This window comes from Ambystoma mexicanum, chromosome 9, assembly GCF_040938575.1.
Source record: "Ambystoma mexicanum isolate Mex_15411 chromosome 9, UKY_AmexF1_1, whole genome shotgun sequence".
Taxonomy (NCBI): Eukaryota; Metazoa; Chordata; class Amphibia; order Caudata; family Ambystomatidae; genus Ambystoma; species Ambystoma mexicanum.
In genome coordinates this window covers 1,459,609,871-1,459,630,000 of record NC_090931.1, presented here as the reverse complement: position 1 = coordinate 1,459,630,000, position 20,130 = coordinate 1,459,609,871, and the positions used below count along the sequence as shown (strand labels likewise).

Genomic DNA, 20,130 nt, shown 5'->3' with positions numbered 1-20,130 from the left:
CTTGGTAAGTCACTACACCTCACCGATGTCGAGACTAAACTGGGCTTTGGGGGCAGATTTCTGGGGATCAAGGGTTCATCCCAGGGCACACGGGTCACCCCGGCCACTTTGTATGCGCCGAATACAGGGCAAATTAAATTTATTCACAAAATCCTCAAAGTCATGGATGAGTGGGCTGAAGGAGCTATGATCCTGGGGTGGGACTTCAATCTTATTCAGGACCCCCAACTAGACTGGTGGTCTGCTAAGGGGACGGGACCGAAAGCTCCCACTAAGGAAAACTTAGACATGAGGGACCTATTACAGGACTACTATTGGGTGGATGTGTGGCGAAGATGCTGGCGAGCCCCGGGGGGTTATACATTTTTCCCTCCCCCCCATCAAACATACACCAGGATCGATCTATTGCTGGTATCGGAGGAGGGAGGAGGGGAGGTCGGTGGCATCGTGGTCGAACCGGTAACCTGGTCAGATCATGAGCTTCTTGTCATGGAATGGCGATTACAGGACATCCCGAAATCGTACAGGTGGCGCTGTAACGACATCCTCATGAGTGACCAGGTGTTCAGGGAATTCCTAAGGAAAGAAATGGAAGCCTTCTTTGTGACAAATGATACAGGGGAGGTCCCAATGGCCACGGTTTGGGAGGCAGCAAAAGCCACCTTCAGGGGTCTCCTTATTGCAGAGGGCTCGAGTAAGCAACAAGAGAGAGCCCTAATACAATCTATGCTCCGAGAGGACCTACGGGACATGAGGGCACAGCTCACAAACGGCGAGGTAGACCGTGAAGACCTCCTTAGGGAAATGAGAGACAAGAGACAGGCCCTACACACAATCCTTATTGGGGAGGTGTTAAAAAAAATGAGATATACAAAGCAACGATACTACGAGAAGGGAGACAAGGTTGGAAAACTCTTGGCACATAGGCTCAGAGGGAAGAGGGCAGATAGGCGGATAGAGAAGGTCAGAGATGGGGAGGGTAATGTCCAGATCGCAGCCAAACGCATCGCCACATCCTTCGCGGGCTTCTACGAAGCGCTCTACACCAGACAAGGGGACGAATCATTAGAAAACATCCGCAGATACCTTGCGGACCATCCCCTGCCCAAGCTTACAAACTCGGAGAGGGAGGCTCTGGAAAGGGAAATGACAGAGGAAGAGGTAGAGGAGGCCATTAAAAGACTAAAAGTAGGTAAAACCCCCGGGGGGGTTGGATATACAGCCGACTTCTACAAACAATATCAACCGGTACTGACACAACCTTTGGCCAAACTCTTTAACCAAATCAAAACCTCGGAAACCATTCCACCAACATTCTTGCAGGCCCTGATCACAGTAATTCCCAAGCCCGGCAGGGACCCGGTGGACTGCGGCTCGTATAGGCCCATCTCGCTTTTGAACACGGATGCGAATATCTTCACCAGGAACCTAGCAACACTGGGAAGGGGTACGAGACAGGGGTGCCCACTATCCCCCCTCATATATGCCTTAGTAATGGAACCCTGGGCCATAGCTATCAGGGGGAATGACAAGATTCAGGGCATCAAGATGGGGGAAACCGATCATAAAATAACCTTATTTGCAGACAATGTTTTACTATATCTTTCTAACCCATCCCAATCGGTCCCGGAAGTGCTGAATAGCCTGGACCAATACGGTATCCTAGCGGGTTACAGGGTAAAGTTGGACAAATCAGTCGCATTCCCAGTAGGCCAATTCAGCAACGCAGAGGGACAATACATTGAAACCCTCCCATTTAGCAAACAGCTCGAGGGGTTTCGTCACCTGGGGATCCAGATACCATCAGACCTAGCAGATCTGTTTAGGGTAAACTACCCCCCCCCCTTTGGTCTGCAATCAAACGAGACCTGGAGCGTTGGACAAAATCTGGCCTCTCATGGATGGCATGACTTAACTCTATCAAGATGATGATCCTCCCCAAATTCTTATACCTCTTCCAGATGCTTCCAACCCAAATACCAAAACCGTTCCTCCTAGAGGTTAAGCGGGTCCTCCTCCGCTACCTTTGGGCAGGAAAAACTCATAGAATAGCCTACGACACCCTGATACGGCCAAAAGACGAGGGCGGAGTCAATTTCCCAGATCTAGACACGTACTACAAGGCAGCACAGCTACGAATCCTGGTGGATCACTTGGTGATGGGCCCGAAGAAGCAGTGGGTGGGCTTGGATAACTTGCCTTTCTCCCCGGTCACACTTGATGAGTGGTTGTGGGTTCCGAAGGTGCGTATCCCCAAAGGAATTTTGAAGCATCCTGTCCTGGGGGTGGTATGGACCATATGGAAAGAGGGGGGTTACCTTAGATGGCTCACAACATGGCCCTCACCGCTGAGCTGCATTTGGGCCCCCGCACTTTGGGAAGGGATCAATGAGACACTAGCTTTCCAGCAGTGGTATGAGGCAGGCCTCTGTAGAGCTGGGCAACTTTGGAGGGAGGGGGTGTTCATATCATTGGAGGATTTAAAAGATGCCCTGGGCCTCCCCAATCTTTCTCCCTTTCGTTATTTGCAGCTCAAAGGTGCCTTGACCGAAAGCAGATGGGGCGATACTCTTAGGCGAGATTTAACAGACTTTGAAAAGTTCCTCATCACACACAAAGGAACCACAGGGGTTATATCACGACTCTATAGCTTCTTGCTACTCCCTACCCCACGGGACCCCCCTTCCTCCAAGCTACAATGGGAGAGGGACCTAGGCACACCTATTGCTGAAAAAAGATGGCTTAAGATGTGTAGACAGGCTAACCGTTTCACAGCTGCGCCCCAATACCGCCACCAGGCCCTTAAGCTGATCCATAGATGGCACTACCCCCCACAGAGGATAGCCAAAATGAAAAAGGGCTACGATCCACACTGCTGGAAATGTCACACCGAAAAAGGGGATTATGTACATATGTGGTGGAAGTGTCGGGTGGCACAAACCTACTGGAATGAGGTCCTGTCTTGTATAAAGGAGGTGGACGGATGGAAAGGACCTTATCCCATTGGCTAACGTTGTTTGGTATTGAGGTGGAAGGGGGTCCAAAGGTTAAGCATGATCATATGCTGCATGTAATGTTGGTTGCAGCCAGATGTTGTTGGGCTCAAAAATGGAAATCACCCGACACCCCTGGGAGAGGGATTGGGTCTCTAAGATACGGATAATATACGATATGGAATTCCTGACCCACCTGATCGATGAATCCAAGTCAAACATTGAGAGCCTATGACTTCCCTTCTTCGATAAGTATGGAAAAACAGCATAAGAGTATCTGATGTATCCCTGACGGGTTCCCGGCCCTGACCATTGCGGTTTGGTGACCCCCTCTTGATCATGAGGATGTTGCTCGGAATGGGAGAAGCTCCCTCCATGTGTTGGCCCTGGCCAGTTGGGCGACCCACACCCGCTCCAAAACGGCCCTATGCCAGTGACGCGATTTTGTTATTTAGCAAGATGGACCCTATTGTTATCACTATCCTCCGAACCATGGTATGGGGGATGGAGGGGGGAGGGGAGGGACGGGAGGGGGGAATAAGTTGTGTTTAAATTTTTCTTTTTCATTTGTAAAGTTCACTTTGCCGATCGTACAATTGCATCATTTATGTTATAACCATCAAAATCTTAATAAAAACTGAATTTTCAAAAAAAAATCAGCAATAGAAAGCGGTGATCAAAGTCAACCAGTAACAATCAAACATACGACTGACGTAAGTGAATTTGTAAGGAAGAGCAAAATAAAAGAATAGGAGGTAATAGAGAGGAGAGATAGAGGGAGAAGGTTCCAATGGAGGGGTGCAAGAAGTTGGAAAGATCGAAAGCGGGATTGCGCACAGGGGGCGACAGGAACATTAAGTCGAAAAAGACCAGCAGGGCGGAGAGGCAGAGAAGGAGAATAGATTGAGAGAAGGGAAGAAAGATAATCGGGGACAAGACCATAAAGAGATTTGAAGACTAGACAGAGGAAGTTGTATATGAGCTGAGAGTGAAAAGAAAGCCACCCAAAACAGTCAAGAGAAGGGGAAATTGAGTCTCGGTAAGAGAGCAGACAAAGTGAACGAATAGAGGAATGATAGATTGATTTGAGAGGGACAAGACGTGAACAGGGAAGACCAAAGAATAGAACAGAGCAGTAAAAGAGTCGAGAAAAAAGAATGAAGAGACTAGAAGCTTGGTGGCATGAAAAGTAAGAAAAGGGTGAATTGTACGTATGTTGTAGAGATGGAATCGACAGGCCCGTGAAGTAAGAGAGATATGATGGGCAAAGGAAAGATTAGAGTCAAAGTAAAGACCAAGATTGCGAGCAGTGGGGGAGATAGAGAGATTAGAGGGAGGAAAGGAGATAGAAGGAGGAGGAGATGGGGATGGAAGAACATTAGCAGGAAAGATCCACGCGTAATGAACGCTAGGATGTCATCGCAAACCACCTAAGCAGGGTCACAAACAAAGATTACAAACAATCACAAGGCTACAGTCATAAAAAAAACAATCAATGAGAAAAAGGTTAAAAAAACATGAATACTGCTAAAGTAATTAAATACAAATCTTTTCAAATACATGTTGCTGTCCAATCAAAAATGTGTCAAGCCTAAATAAATATTATAACAGTCACTTCCACATAGAACACTCCATGTCAAAGTGGACAAGCTCACAGTCTCAAAATTCCAAGTCATGTACTTATTCCTTTCACAATCCAATCAATATAACTAGTTTAATGTACCATTTCTACAATTCTTCTACACCTTGCCCTGCAAGGTCTTCAGGTGTCAACAGTGAAAGGGTACTTGGCTGCGCTATCGGTTTTTTAAGAGCACAGCTGATTAAGGTTCTTACTTTGCCATACCTACAGTTTTCAAATTTCTTAAATGCTTAACAAACATGTTCCCCCGCTTCCCTTCATTGGGGCTCATTGCCGGTTTGCGGGTATTCCGGAAGTAAATCTGCAGGAGTACTGGCAAACGGAATTACTGATACCACCACTTGGTCAGTCAGTATTACCGATGGAGGTATTACCTCCAGCTGTAATACCGCCAGATTACAAGTGGTGGTTTGGCAATGTAAATCCGCATTTTATGGCCGGTGAACGAACAACAAGCCCTTTCCTGTAATACTCCTTTAACTGTCTTTTCCAGGGAGAAAGTTTCCCTTAGAATCTGACAAGCTTTTTGGCCAAAGTAGTCTCCATCTTACTCAAAAGATTCAACCTCAACCATTTTACCCACTGTCACATCCATCTAAGATGTAGGAGAGGTTTCATAGATTGGATCTCATGAGAGCCCTACTAAGAGTCTACATTTTAATACCATGGGAGTTTAGAGTGGATTATCACCTTTTTGTGGTATATACTGGTCGTAGACTGGGTAGGTCAGTCACAAAACAAACTCTGCCCACATAGGTCAGTATTATGTATATGTAAATGCTACTCCATTGCAGGAAATGAAGTGCCTGAGGGCCCTAGAGCACACTGATCTGGAGGAATGGTCTCTATTTCAGCCATCCAAAGGGTGTTCCTAAGCTAGATAGCCTGGTCACTGTTACTCACCTTCTCAAAGCACTACTGCCTAGATTCTCTGTCTGGCCTGGAAGCCCGTTTTAGCAGGGCCGTTCTCCAAAACCTTCTGGTTTTACCTTTGCCTCTGGGTTCGTTCTCGTCACCTCCAGGATCTGCATACTGCTGTGGGAGTCTATCTAAAATGAGGAATCTGTGGGAGTACACTATCCATTAGAAGGACAAATTCCCTACATCTGGTAATCTTCTTCCTGATGGTTGTTCATCCCACAGAGTCCTCATTGCCCTCCCATCCTACCACTCTGATTAAGTGCTCATCTAAAGAATGTGTTTGGTGTTTCCCCAGTGCAGCTGATTATGGGGGAAAAAACTACAGAAACTGAGTTTGTGAGGCGTGGTGAGAGCTATATGTAAGGATGCCGCCATCACATCCTGCTTCGAGGAAGAAATGCATTGAGTGATCCCAACCTTGAGGTCACATGGTGATCCCTGCTGGTGAAAAGGTTTCCGTAATTAGATGAAGCTGCAATAATATATCTAAAATGAGGAATCTGCGAGAGGAACATCCATCAGAAAGACCATTACCATAGGTAAGTAATGCATTCTTTCATTTTCCACAAATTAATTGTTTATCAATTTTTGCATAAACTAGTCATGGTTGGTTCAGCCCATATGTGCTTGAGAGTGTTACATTTTTTTCCAGCTACGGCATATTCTTTGCCTCCTAAGGATGCACAATTTGCCTGTCTCCTGGTCTATGTATAGCTCTGCTTTTGTGTTTATTTTGTGTCCTACCTGTGTGGTGTTGGGTTAACAAGGGTCTGATTGTCCATTACAGTTCGTAGTGACTGAAGCTCTTCTCTGTCCATAGAGGCCCCCCGCTTTGAATCAATCATGGAAGATATTGAAATTGGCACCAGCGAGACAGCACGCTTTGCAGTGGTGGTAGAGGGAAAACCACTTCCCGACATCATGTGGTACAAGGTGAGCCTCCCACTGTGGTTTGAGATGCATCTCTGGTGAAAGGTTTTGATGATTTGAGCAATTTGGGGCACCACTGTCAGTGTCCTTAAAACTCACTGGGTCTCTTGATCATCCTTACAGTGTCTTTGAAGGCAAAGTAGACTGGTCAAGAAAGGCTATTGCATGACATGCTTGAATGCAGCTATGGACTACAAGGGGGATTTTGAAGGGGAAATAAATGAATAGCTGCATGTCAGGTACTGAAGTAGTGGCAGCAGCTTCTTAGGAGTGCATTTATATGCCTCAGCCTATTAATGCTCCTGTGGGGTGTAACATTTTCACTTCCTTTCTTCTTGTAAGTCTACTTCTATAGAGCATATAAAATGCCAAAGGGACACATTGGCGCTTGACATGATGCTAGTTGGCTAAAAGCTCTAATCCAGTAAGGTTAGAAATCATAAAGAAGATTAGAAGGTTTATATACAGAAATTCAACTTATTTATGGGAAATGAAAGTTTAAAGCTGTTTTCCAAAAGAAGTTTAATTGTCTAACTTCTCAAGAATTTCTGGTAATGAGTTCCAGAGGAGGATCGATGGGGGGAAGAAAGTTCTGCCACTATGACAGGGTCAGGGAAGATCCCTCTCAACCTGGGACAAGAGGCCTACCACAGGGTTTCCCAGAGTCAGGAGTTGGGAGGGCCCCAGTCTCTGTCCCTTCTACTTATCCATGGATGAATTACTTAAGTACAACCTTATCTTGTGCCATGCCAGTGGTGCTCAAATGCTGGCCAGTGTTTCTCTCTTTTTCCCTTAGGTCTACACCTCCCAGAAGTCCTGGGTGTAGAGGCAAGAAGGAGCAACTCCATCATGAAAGAGCCGGTGAAGTTGCACAACACCCTAGCAATCCAGACACACTAAGTGGTCCGGAGCAAATCTTTAAAACTAAGCCTACCATCAGTAAAACTGCAAACCTACAATTCAAAGGCTCCACGTAGTCCTTATCTGAACATTGGAGCTGAGTGCGCCATTAAAAAGGCGCCAGTATCCCGCACTGGCGGCCATACGAAAGTGCCAAATGTCAGCAGACTTGTATGTGAAAAGGAGGTGGAGCTTAAAGCCTGTTATATGTTTTCTAATTCCTGTAACTCGTCCCTTGGGGAAAAGGAACCGAGTGGTTTGCCTGGGGAACCAGCTGAGGGAGTGGGGTTGGGGGTGGGTTCAATGGCAGTAGAAGGGGGTGTACAGAAAGTGAAGAAACTTCATGACAGTGTGGGTTGGCCAGGTGAGGTCAAGGGAGGAGAAGGCAAATAAAAAGGCTACGCAGAGGAAGGACAGTGTCATTTAGCATGGAGTTGAATTGCTGAAAGCATGTGTAAGATTAGGTATTGGTTGATGGGAGAAAGTAGTACTTGGGTGTGAGAGTGCATGGAAGGTGAGTGACTGAGACTAGTAGAGGGAGAGTAGGGGGTGAATGCGATTGATTGGGAAGGTTATCACAAGAGTGAAAGTAAGGTGACTGGGAGAAAGAGTAGTAGTGTGAAGTGGAAAGAGTAGTAGTGAGGATAGGGGAGAGTAGAAGTAGAGGGTGAAGGAGAGTGGGAGTACATCAGAGGGATAGAGGGTAAGAGTGAAAGAGGAAAAAAGACAAAGAGAGTGGAAGGAAGAAAATTGAGGAGAGTAGAAGGTATGGAGAAAGAAAGAACAGGGCAAGGAGTACCAGAGCGTCCAATGAAAGGATCAAGTAAGATCTGGATGATTGGAAGGCACCACTTGTAACATTTTATTGTAGGACCTAGGTTAGGAGTCATCTAGATTGTTCTAAAAGGTGTTTGCCCTTAGGACATCACAACCATCCAGTCCGTTACTAGACAGTAGGGGTGGCTGATCTCTAGGGACCAGCTTGAGGATTGAGGACAACTAGGCTCAGGAGGGCTCTGCCCAGGGGAGACAAGAGAGGGATGGACAGCCTTAGTGAGCCCTTCGAATGGATTGTGTCCTCCCACATATTCATCATCTTAGGATATCTCCATATCCAGTTTTAGCTGCTTTGAAAATGTCTTCCAGCTGGGGACGCTGCGCTTGATGCCTGTTGACTCGATGTCCCTCGAGGGCCTCTGTCTCAATGTCGATGTCCTCGATGGTATATAGCGCATGCAGCAACTGTTGGCTTCAGTCCTGTTTTCCCGCAAGAGCTATCGCTTCGGAGGATCTGCACGCTTCAGTTCCTTGATAAGAAACCTTTCAAAATTTGTAAAAATTGCATTGTCGCTGGCATCATCGACTCCGAGGCCAGGGTTAAAAAAATGTCAAGACTGCGGGGCGAAAATGTGTCTTATGGACCCTCATCGGGTGGGCCTGTGGTGCTTAGGATTCACTAATTTACCATCGGAGTGTGGGTCCTGCCTTTGGATCACAGCAAAAGCACTGAAAGAGCATAGAGGGAAGTTAGCTGCAGGTAGGTCACGTAAATCCCCTTTGACCACTCCGTCAAAAAAAGAAATCCTCTGACGAGTTGTGAGGCGACTCTCCTCGTGGGAAGAAAGCTATAAGGACCTGATCCCGCAGTGGTTCACACCACTCGTCATCATTCTCACGGCGGTTGAAGAAAAGGTGCCACAGATTGCTATCTTCGACGTGGAGTTCCTCCCCGGAACGGGTCTCTTGCCTGACCAAATCCGCCTCACCACTCACTGGCTGAATGGGAGAGGTTCAGGCTTAAAATGCTCAAAGTGTTCAAGAATGCCGCCTCGACCCTCTCGCAGAAAGATAAGTGCCATGCCCATGTCAACAAACACGACAAAATGAAGGCAAAGGACATAACCTGTGTGCCCTCGGACCCTGGTGTCGAGGAGAAAACTCCTTGGGAACCCTCAGAGATTCCCTCGAGTAGAGAAAATACTCCTTCAAAGATAAAGTCATTGAGGCCATCAGCGCTTAAAGACTCCACGCTGATGGATCATACGGGCAACTGATGTCTAGAGTCATAGAATATCTGGGATGGAGTAGGCCTGCACCACTTTTTGAGCTGGACGACCTGACTGATATTTTAGATGAAGGAACCCAGGAGGACCCTATTCTTCCTTTTCATGTAGCCCTACAAATGTGAGATAATACCAAATGGGAGACGCCAAAATTAATTCCAGCAGTAGACGAAAAACTGACAAGCAAGTACAGAGCGACGAGCAGTGGCCCCTATTATCTCACAAAGCATCCAACTCCTGAAAGTTTGGTAGTTCAGGCTGCCACTTCTGCATCCAAACAAAAGGCATACCCAACTTTCCCCCCGGACAGAGATGACAAGCATTATGACGCTTTGGCTAGAAAGGTTTTCTATGCAGGGAGAATGGCCCTTAAACTCTGCAAATGCCACGTGTACACTGACCAAATTCACTTTCACTCTATGGGAATGCATAGCGATGGCGGTTGAACATATCCCCGAAGGGGAAGAACAAGAGGGATTTCTAAATGGTATGCTATGGTGGCTAGCACTGTAATGCGCGGATTTGCCTGGTTGAGAAAGTCTGGTGTTGCTCCGGATGTGCAACCTAGACTTCTTAACATGCCCTTTGACAGCACATATTTATTTGGCAGCAAGGCTGATGAGAAGCTGCAGACCTCCAAAGCAGCTGCCAAATGCCTTGGCGCAGCAAGCAGACAGCCACAAACTCAGCCCACTGGTACAGCTTGGAGGGCAGGTTCTTTCACTATCACTCCTCAGTTGGAAGAGAGATAGGACTGTCGAATCAAAGATGTCAGAGAAGATTCCCCCGTGGTAGATGGGGAAGAGGTGCTAAGACTGCCCAGGCAGGGACTACTTTACCATCAGCCGCTGCATCAGCTGCCTCAAAACATCTCTGAGGCCTTAGTCCACAAAACCCTGGTGGGAGGCAGACTCTCACAGCATCTGAAAGAATGGCAGGGTATTACTTCAGATGCATGGGCATTGGAAACAGTAGCCCCGGGTTACTGCCTTCCCTTTCTAAAAAGGCCTAAGGATAATCGACCGGGGAACAGCTCTTTCAAAAATCAAGGTCTGCTCCTTATGCAGGAAATCAAAAATGAGAGGAACAAGGGTTGGCACTCCCCTTACTTTTTAATCCCCAAGAAGGACGGAGGATTGAGACCCATCTTGGACTTGTGAGACTTGAACAAGTTCCTCAGGAAGGACAAGTTCAAGATGGTTACCCTTTCTCAGATCCTTCAGGCCCTCCAGCTTCAGGACTAGATGGTATCATTGGACCTTCAGGATGCTTACTTTCATGTGCCAATCCATCACAAGCACAGAAAGTACCTGAGGCTCGATGTTGGCGGTTCTCATTATCAGTTTCGAGTTCTGTCATTTGGGCTGTCCTTCGCCCTGAAGGTTTTCACCAAGTTGATGGCGGTGATGGCAGCGAGTCTCAGGAGAGGGGGCATTCTTGTCTACCCCTACCTGGACGATTGACTGATCAGGGCCTGTTCTTCCGAACAGGTCCTGGATATCGCAGCTCCACCTGTCACTCCCTCCACAGACTGGGCTTCTCCCTCAATTACAAGAAGTCCCCCATGATACCATCTGAAAGGCTCCAATTCATCGGGACAGTCCTAGACGCATTCTTGGGAAAAGCCTTGCCACCGTAGGTGAGGGCTCAATACATTCTGCAGATGGTCACTCAGCGTCTTCCGGCCTTCGATTTTTTGAGGTTGCTCAACCTGATGGCATCCTGCATTTTCCTGGTGCCAGAGGCTCACCTGAGAATGAGATCTCTCCAGCAGGCTCTCAAGACTCAATGGTCCCAATTCTCAGGCAGGATGCCAGGCCTTCTTCAGGTTCCAAGCAAAGTAGCACAAGACCTTCTGTGGTGGTGCCACCAGGAAAACATTCTGAAGGGAGAACATTTTTGGCAATCATAGCCAGAGATAATTGTAGTGACAAAGCCTCACTCACAGGGTTTGGACCCCACACCAAAGATTCTGACAATCAGCAATTGTTTGTCTCCATCGGAGTCCAAACTACACATCAACCTTTTGGAGCTGAGGGCGATCAGACTAGTGCTGAGACCTTTCTGCCCTCTGCACGGGGAAAGACTATCCTGATAATGATGGACAACACAGTGGCCATGTACTACATCAACAAAAGAGGATATGTGGGGTCGCTACCACTGTGCAGAGAGGCAATGCAGCTCTGGTTCTGGGCAATTCAAGAAGGAATTTCTCTATCAGTAGTTCACGTAGCCGGAGAGGAGAGCACAGCGGCAGATGAACTGAGCAGGCAGAGCAGTCTCCCACAAGTGGGAACTAGCTTAGGCGGTACTAGAGACCTTTGCCCTTTGGGGAACCCCTCAAGTGGATCTGTTCACGACCGGTGTCAATCGGAAGTGCGAGCTGTACTGCTCAAGGGAATTTCCTCCAAGAGGAGCTCTATGGGGAGCGTTCGTAGTGGACTGGGAGTTTCGACTCTTGTACACGTTTCCTCCAGTCCCCATCATTCCTCAAGTCATCAGGAGGTTGAGAAAGTTCGGGAAATCCATGATCCTAATTTCTCGGGATTGGGCCAGGAGGACGTGGTACCCAGACCTTCTGGACATGTCCATCTGCCCTCCAATACGTCTGCCACAAAGAGAGGACCTTCTCTCGCGAGTGGAGGTGAAAGATTACAGTCAAGGCTTATTACCACATAATAGAAATACGCCAGTCACGAGGTCAAAATTACAATTGTATTTATTAACAAGTAGCTATTTGGTTCTAAACACCCCACAATGTGCGTAAGCAGACACCGTGAGACGAGAGAGAGCGAACATTTCACTAGTACATACATTTATACGGTTTCTTCACAGCCCTGGACACGTCATCCAACCCCCCTTCATGTAATGCAAAGCCTAGGGTTCATGACCTGGTTATATGACTGATTTATACTTAAACATCATTACTGCACAATTTGCTGTTTTTCATCAGACAATTACGGTCTGGGAGTAGGGTGAACTCGTATGCAAAGGCGGCATATCATATTTTCTTAGTACAAGGTACAAGGTAACTCCTTGTTTTACTCGCTTTATGTTATCTACTGTTGTTCTTGGACTTAAGGTCAGTCAGTTCTTAAAGGAGTGAGATTTCTGCGGTGGAGCATGTTCAGCTGCTCATTATCTCATTTTACTGTTTGCATGGGGAAGGCACTGTTAGGACAGGATGGCACCTAAATTACTGATTAGCAGAGCTCCTGCTTAGCTTCAAGGCCCTTCAGTGTAGGATAAACAACTCACTTTAGAAGCTTCAACATTCCTGTGTGTGTCAGCACCATAAAGTAGACTAAAGTTCACACAGAGGCCTCTTGCTGTGTTAAGGCTGAAAACACATAATCTGAGCATGGAACAAAGAGCAGGAAGCTATCAAGATGGTGGATAAAACAAAATGGCAGCGTAGTCAGCTTAGTTAGGTTCATTCATTGTGATATAGTGCGATGTGAATGTGCTTAGGCCAACATTTACTATCAGACGGCATTATGGCAAATAAGTTTTCACAAACCCTCCTTTTGGCCTAAACCAAGAGCATTACCGAAGCATAGCATCATCTGAGGACCACATATTGTCATCTGAACATCCTGAATCGCCATCTTCATAAACATTGATTGCCATGAATTCCTATATGGTGACATCCTGCATTACCAAGGCATTAGTAACATTTTCCCGCTGATGTGTATTAGTTTCTAGTTTACCAATGGCTTGTGCACAGCTACCCCCTATCATGGAACAAATCGCAGGAAGACACTGTATGCAGCAACAACAGAATAGTACAATGCCAAGAATCACCATCAGAACTGCAAATATTTTCAAGCCCCAAGTTCGTAACAGGTCCCAGAACCATGCACTAATATTCCAGTTTCCCTCTGGAACATGTATTTCAGTACTCAAGGTGTGCAATCTCTTTATTGCTTTGAATATGGTGGGGTAGGAATCGGGTATGAAAACGTAACACGCGGATCCTATCATTTTGCATACACCACCACGCTCAGCCAGAATGATGTCTAGTACCATCCTGTTCTGGAGAGCCACTAATCTACTGGCCTTTTGTTCTAGTGTCAGATTGTATAGAATGTCGGAAGTTTCATTGATGGTTTTCTCTAGGACCCTAGCCAGTTTCCTAATATCTTGGGAGCTTATTATCTGCCCCCAGAATGGTACAAGGGATTTAGCAACATCACCCAGAATCTGTAGAGGAGTGTCAACATCCTCATCCCGCCTGGGACGAGTTTTAGACACTTCGGCAGTAGTAGCGATATATACACCAGGTAGAAGTATCCCTAAATAACAGGTACCCTTCCAGCCTCTTGCCAGCCATGGGTATGCTTTGTTATCACAAACAAAATAAACTGGACCCGCGATGTACAGAAGCCTATCCTCACTTGTCAGTACAGCAGTGTTCATGCATCCATCAAATGTGCCCATTGGCTGGGATCCCTCCTTTAGTATACAGAATGGGACAGAGTGCGGACCATGGTTAATGGTATAGGAAGTAGGAATGACATCCCTATTACCCACAGGAGACATCTTGAAGGTGATCATGGATTGGTACGGTCTGGAGAGTCTATCAGAAGGCCTAGTAGAAGCATCATTTAGCTTGCTCCTATTTGCAAACACGGAACACCCCAGAGGTGCCAAAACCTGTCTTTCAAACTCATTGAGATTTGAACCATCAAAATGTCCAGTGGCACTTTCATTCCATCTGCCAAAGAATAATGCCCTGAGTGAACCTTAACAAGCAGTAGTTAGAGGGAGTGGATGTACGTACCAACCCAACCGCCTTTCTCCATGCTGTGGCAGATGTGCGCATACCCAACAATTGGTCTTATTTAAAATGGCATGTGTTGCATTCATTATCATCAGGAGGGTTTTGTTTTGATAACCCCCTCTATGTCTGAGATCTCGAGGACGAAGAGTATGCAAATGCACATATGGTGGAGACACTTGTAGTTGAAAATAGAGTATCAAGTAGATGCACATGTTGTAAGTACCATAATACAGGTATCAATGTGATTACAATACAAGCTGTTATTGTGATCAGTATCCATTTGGTCCTAGGGGACCATGCCCCTTGATAGACAGGCCCGTCATCAGCAAAACAGCCAGTGTCATCATTAGTACGAGCGGCCCCAAAAACGGGGATAGTTTCTCAGTGTCCGTTAAGAAGCCTCACTGTTAGGCTTTTTCTTTAGTTCATCTGTGGGTGGAACTTCACCACATGGCCAATCTTACTTGAAGTAGCTTTGCCTGTCCCTGCCCCCTATCACATGCAGCAGAGGAATGATGAAGGACTGGCTGCACGTTGGCTTCTTGTGGGTTTCTTGCGGGTGCAGAATCCTAGCTGCACTTTCCTATTCTATTACAAAATGTAATGTCAGGCCTTAAATCTAAATCCTGTTTCGTGGTCGCAGATTGTACTTTGAAACACCAGAAACAGAATGATCAGCAAACAGAGCGTTGTCACTCTCTGAAGAGGATGAAGAAGCAACGTCAGTCGATGGTGAAGAAAAAACTGCAGTCTCCCCAGGCCCCACGGGCTCAGGAAGCAATTTGGTAACACACTTGGTATCTTAGGTATTGCTCAGAGCTGGCTCACTTGGAGAGTCGGGATCCTTCTCATCCCATTTGTCATAGGGCAAAGGAAGAGGTACTCTTTTCACATGCGTCGCGTGGATCCACTGTCGCTTACTGCTCACTCGTACAGCTGTTTGTGTAGCCAAAAGGATCTGGTAGGACCCCTTCCAGCAAGGTACAAAACAGGTGCCCCTCTCGACATACTTCACCAAGAACCTCTCGCCAGGTCAGAGTCAGTGACCTGGACCCTCATATTTTACAGGGAGGGCTGTTCATACCTGTTCGTGAATCAAACGCAAGTTTTGAGTCAACTGATCACAATAATCAGACAAAAGCGGACATTCAATGTCTCTCAATCGTCTTGGTATTGGTGCTTTCCATGCATTGGTTTGTCTCCCTATGACAATCTCATAGGGATTCCCCTGTTTTTGACTGTGCGGTTGTCCGCATTTTTAGCAAAGCTATTGGCAAAGCATCAGGCCATTTCAGTTTGCTGTGTGCACACACCTTGGCAAGTTTCTTTTTCAAAATACCATTGTGGCGTTCCACCAATTCGGCACTCTGAGGATGCCTGGCCGAGTGGAAATGTTTATCGATCTGTAATCCCGCACATACGTGCAGTATGGCATCAGCGATAAAGTGTGGGCCATTGTCAGACCAAATTACTCTCGGCAAGCCAAACCTAGGAAAATATTCCTTAAGCATGGCCTTGGCCATTGGCATTGCTGTGGCGTCTTTCAGTGGGAAAGCCTCAACCCATTTGTTAAAGGCACAAATTACTACCAATACGTATTTATAGTTCTGGCAACTTTCCATCTCAATAAAATCAAAATGTATCACTTTGAATGGCATGGAGGGAGGACCAAAACTGCCCTTCGGTGTCGGTGTTCCCTTCCCAATGTTATGTTTTAAACATATTATGCAACTTGGGACCAAGCGTTCAGCAGTTTTCTGGATATTCGTGTTATGCCAGACGGGATCTAACTGTTGGCATATCTTTCTAGTACATATGTGTGTTGGGCCATGAGCCATGGTAACTATAGCAATGACAGAGGCATAGGGCAGCATCCGTCTCTGTTTCTCATTGTCCACCCAACAACCCTCATCGTCTAAACCCGCTGGACCCTCAGCCCACTGTTTGATTTCTTCTGGAGAAGCTTCAGCATGAATCTCTTTTACACTGCTGATCCCTTCCCCCATCATGCAAGTATCAGTAACCAATCTCGCTGGCTATTCTGTCAGCAAAAGCTTTTCCTTTTCCTACATCGTCCGTCACTTTCTGGTGTGCAGCGCACTTCATTATTGCTGTTAGGAAGCGCAAGTGCTGACAGCAACCGCACTATCAGAGTGCCATGTTGAATTTTTGTTCCATGTGATGTCAAGAATCCCCTCTCAGCCCATAGTCGGCCAAAATTATGAACTACCCCAAATGCATACTAGCTATCTGCATAGATATTTAAACTAAGCCCTTCAGAAATTTCACAAGCTCTAGTCAATGCAATAAACTCTGCAGCTTGCGCAGAATTGTGCAGAATTCGTTTGCTCTCTACAACAGTGTTTAACATGGTGATTGCATAAGCAGTGGTGGATGTACAATCTGGTAGCTTAAAACAGGAGCCATCACATATTAGCTCCCCTTGTGGACTCTTTAAGGGTGTATCAGCTAAATCAATTCTGCCCTCGGTTTCTTGTTCTGTAACAGAAAGGCAATCATGTGAAATCTTGTCACTGCAGTCTGTCTCTTGTGGAGAAGGTAATAGTTCAGCCGTATTCAATGAACAACATCTCTTAATTTGGATATGCGGTGCAAATAGAATCAGCTCGTACCTTGTTAGTCAAGCTGATGTGAGATGTCTGCATTCTGTTTAATATAACGTCAATGGAGTGGGGTACCATCACGGTTAAAGAGTGACCTAAAACCATACCCTCACGTTGTTTTACAGATGCAGCAGCACCAGCAGCTCTCAAACATCTTGGCAAAGCACATGCAACAGGATCTAACGTGGAAGAAAAATAGCTGCACAGCCTGTTCTTGCCCCCATGTTCCTGTGTCAAAACAGCCAGCGCACACCCGTCTCTCATGCACATACAAATCAAAGCCCTTCTCGTAATTTGGTGTGCCCAAAACTGGCGCTGCACACAACGCAGCTTTGAGCAAATCAAAAATGTTCTGGCAATCCATGTCCCACGGTAAAGGCAAAGAAATGTCCTTCTTTGTATAAAAAACATAGGTTTTATCAACAGTGAAACATTCGGAATCCATTGCCTACAATATGAAGCCATGCCAATTAAAGCCCTGACCTCCTTCTGTGTATTTGGAGCAGACATATCAGAGATACTTTGTATCCGTTCAGGTGTCAGCCTTCTGCCCTCCTTCAACAGAAATAGCCCAGATAGGCGACCTCCTGTCGACAATACTGGAATTTTTTCAATGAAGCCCTATACCCATACTCTGCTAAATAAATGAGCAGCAACACGGTGCCCTCCTTTCAAGCATCTTCAGAATCAGCATCTATAAGTAGATCATCTACATATTGCAGCAACGTACACGTGGAAAGTAATTCAAGCATATCAAGCTGTTCTTTCAACGCTCTACTGTAAATACGTGGACTCTCAGTGTACCCTTGCGGCACACAAGTGAATGTGAATGAGCGTCCCCCTAGGGTGAACGCGAACAAATATCTGCTGTCAGCATGCACAAGAATACTAAAGAAAGTGTTTTTCAAATCCACAACACTAAAATGTGTAGCCGTGGCTGGAATCATAGCCAGAATAGTGGTGACTGTTAGGCAGAAACCTGTGCAGGTCCCTTAGGGACCACTGCAAAAGATTTAGGACTACAGGTGGTTGGCAGTAAACCCAATTGGTAGCAGTCTGTACCACCCAGATTTACCTGGTAGCTGTGGCTAAGCAGTCAGACTTCTCTCAAGATGAGTTAGGCAGTATATAGAGTATACACAATAGGTACAGAGATACAGTAGCACAAGCAAACACTGACCAGAGCTTTGGTGTAAAAGTATATAATTATTTATTTAAAGACACACTTGTAAATTACACTAGCACAAAAAGAGGTAAGTAAATTCAACACACAGTCACTATTATATACAACCCTGATTACTTATTAGACAAGTCTTAATGAGAAACACCACTTATTTTCAGACAGAGATGAGCGCTTAACATAAGATGGCACTCTAATAAGTTATAGAAAAAGGGAGGGAAAAGGCAAAGTTATGGAAGCACACAATTTCAATACCTTTCAAAGAACCACAGTGAGGCAGGTTAGGCAAAGTCTACTGGAGAGTAAGGATGTTCAAATGTCAGGCCCACTCTTAGAGAGAGCAAGCGAAATGTGTCCAGGATCACACAGTGGAGTTATCCCCAAAGAGTCTTTGTAGATAGTTCATAAAAGATTGAGATCAAGTCAGGAAAAGTTAGTTAACAGGCCCCAGGCTACCCCAGGTTAGAAAGTCGAGGATTTACTGTCACCCCGAACGATCTGTCGCAAGGGAAGCCAGGCGGGACACAGTACCTGAAATGGAAAGAACGCTCCAGCGGGGGCAGTTGTTCCTGGCAGCGGGTGCAAGTCGGTGTTTCGTCCAGAGGAAGAGGAGGTCTCGACGTGGAGGAAAGATGAAGGTTGTTGCACTGCCTGGGAAGAAACCAGCCGCAGAGTTCTCTGGTTACAAGGTACTACCCTTTTCTTCGCAGTAGTGGTAAACCGTGGTATTCTGGTTGCCGGAGTGCTTGGCACAGGCAGGGCGGCCACAAGATGGTCCAGGAAGGTAAAAAGACGGGCAAACTGGTTATCCCCACCAGTCAAAGGAAGAAGACTCTCCGGACTGGAGATCTCCTCTGTCGTCGGGAAATGTGGTGAGACGGTTCAGCAGGGCTCCACCGGTGGTGTCGTCGTTGCAGGTCGGCTCGGCTTCTCCCTCCTCGGATTCTTTAGGACCTGTGGCGACTTCTGAAGTTCCAGTCCCCAAAGCCCTGCTTTTATGCAGAAAACCCCCATTCATTCAGCCTAGCTGTCACTCAAACATGCTAAGTGGTGAGCCGGGCGGCTCACCACTTGGGCCAATCACACAAGAGTGCGACTTGAGTTGCCGAGGCAACTCAGTCCAGGGTGCCTAAACCCCCTCCGACACCCCCTGTGGTACCCAGACAGAGTGGCACCACTTTTGGAGGCTTCTGTGGAGAAGCCCGCCAAAAAATGGAACAAAGGGCTCGACTTGGGTTGGAGTCACAGAAGCGAACACAAACGCCATTTTGGAACCAAGTTTCGGCAAAAAATACCAACCAGTGAATTTATATTAAATTAATAAAAAGGCGGTATGTTCGAGGCTATAATAAAAAGTGGCAGCCTCGAACAATGGGAAAATCCCACAGGAATATATTTGCGGTCGAATATAGAAAGTAGTATCCACTGCCACCAGCCAAAACTCGGTCGGGGGGGACTGGACAGTGCCCCCTCGAACAACAGACCCCGGGGTAATCGAATTGCCCCGACCAGTACGTCCACAATATGATGGTTTGTACTGGTTCTGTTCACAATTTAAGACTAGTAAAGCCAATGGTGACTTTACATGCCCTGGGAGACAGTAGTCAGTCCCAGGGTATGGAGTCTATTTTTGGGGGTCGCTACAACACCCCAGGCTTACGGCACGGAGGGTGCTGTGTAACCCACATATCAAAAACACATGAAACCCTATGGGGTAAAGGACCCCATAGCCCATAGAACACATACAAAGTCAAAGGAACACCTCAAATCATGTCTAAGAGTGGGAGGAAAAAGTCTCACTCTTGGCAGGAGAAAAAAATAAACCCCAAAAATCCAGCAAAGCTGCTGGGGGACTCACTAGGTTTGGGAAATTAGCCTTAACAGAGAATTCTCCCTAACACTCACCCCCCCCCCCCCAGACTAAGGGACAGGAGGATTTAATCCACTCCTGGATTAATCTCATACCTCTAGTCGATGACATACATCAGCATTTTGGTGGTGACACCCTGACCTGTGCTCAATGGTGAAATCAAACCCTTGCAGGCAGATTGACCATCTCAATAGTTTTGGATTTTCTCCTTTCATTTGCATCAA

General features: G+C 46.5%; 1 protein-coding gene across 4 annotated transcripts in view; it reads left to right on the top strand.

The window, feature by feature from the left end:
• SPEG (striated muscle enriched protein kinase) overlaps positions 1 to 20,130 on the top strand; it is a 2,620,794-nt gene that overhangs the window by 1,675,683 nt on the left and 924,981 nt on the right. For all 4 annotated transcript variants that reach the window (XM_069616880.1, XM_069616879.1, XM_069616881.1 and 1 more), the window contains one exon: positions 6,377 to 6,489. In XM_069616880.1, coding sequence (XP_069472981.1) covers positions 6,377 to 6,489 — 113 coding nt within the window. The remainder of the gene's footprint in view (positions 1 to 6,376; positions 6,490 to 20,130) is intronic.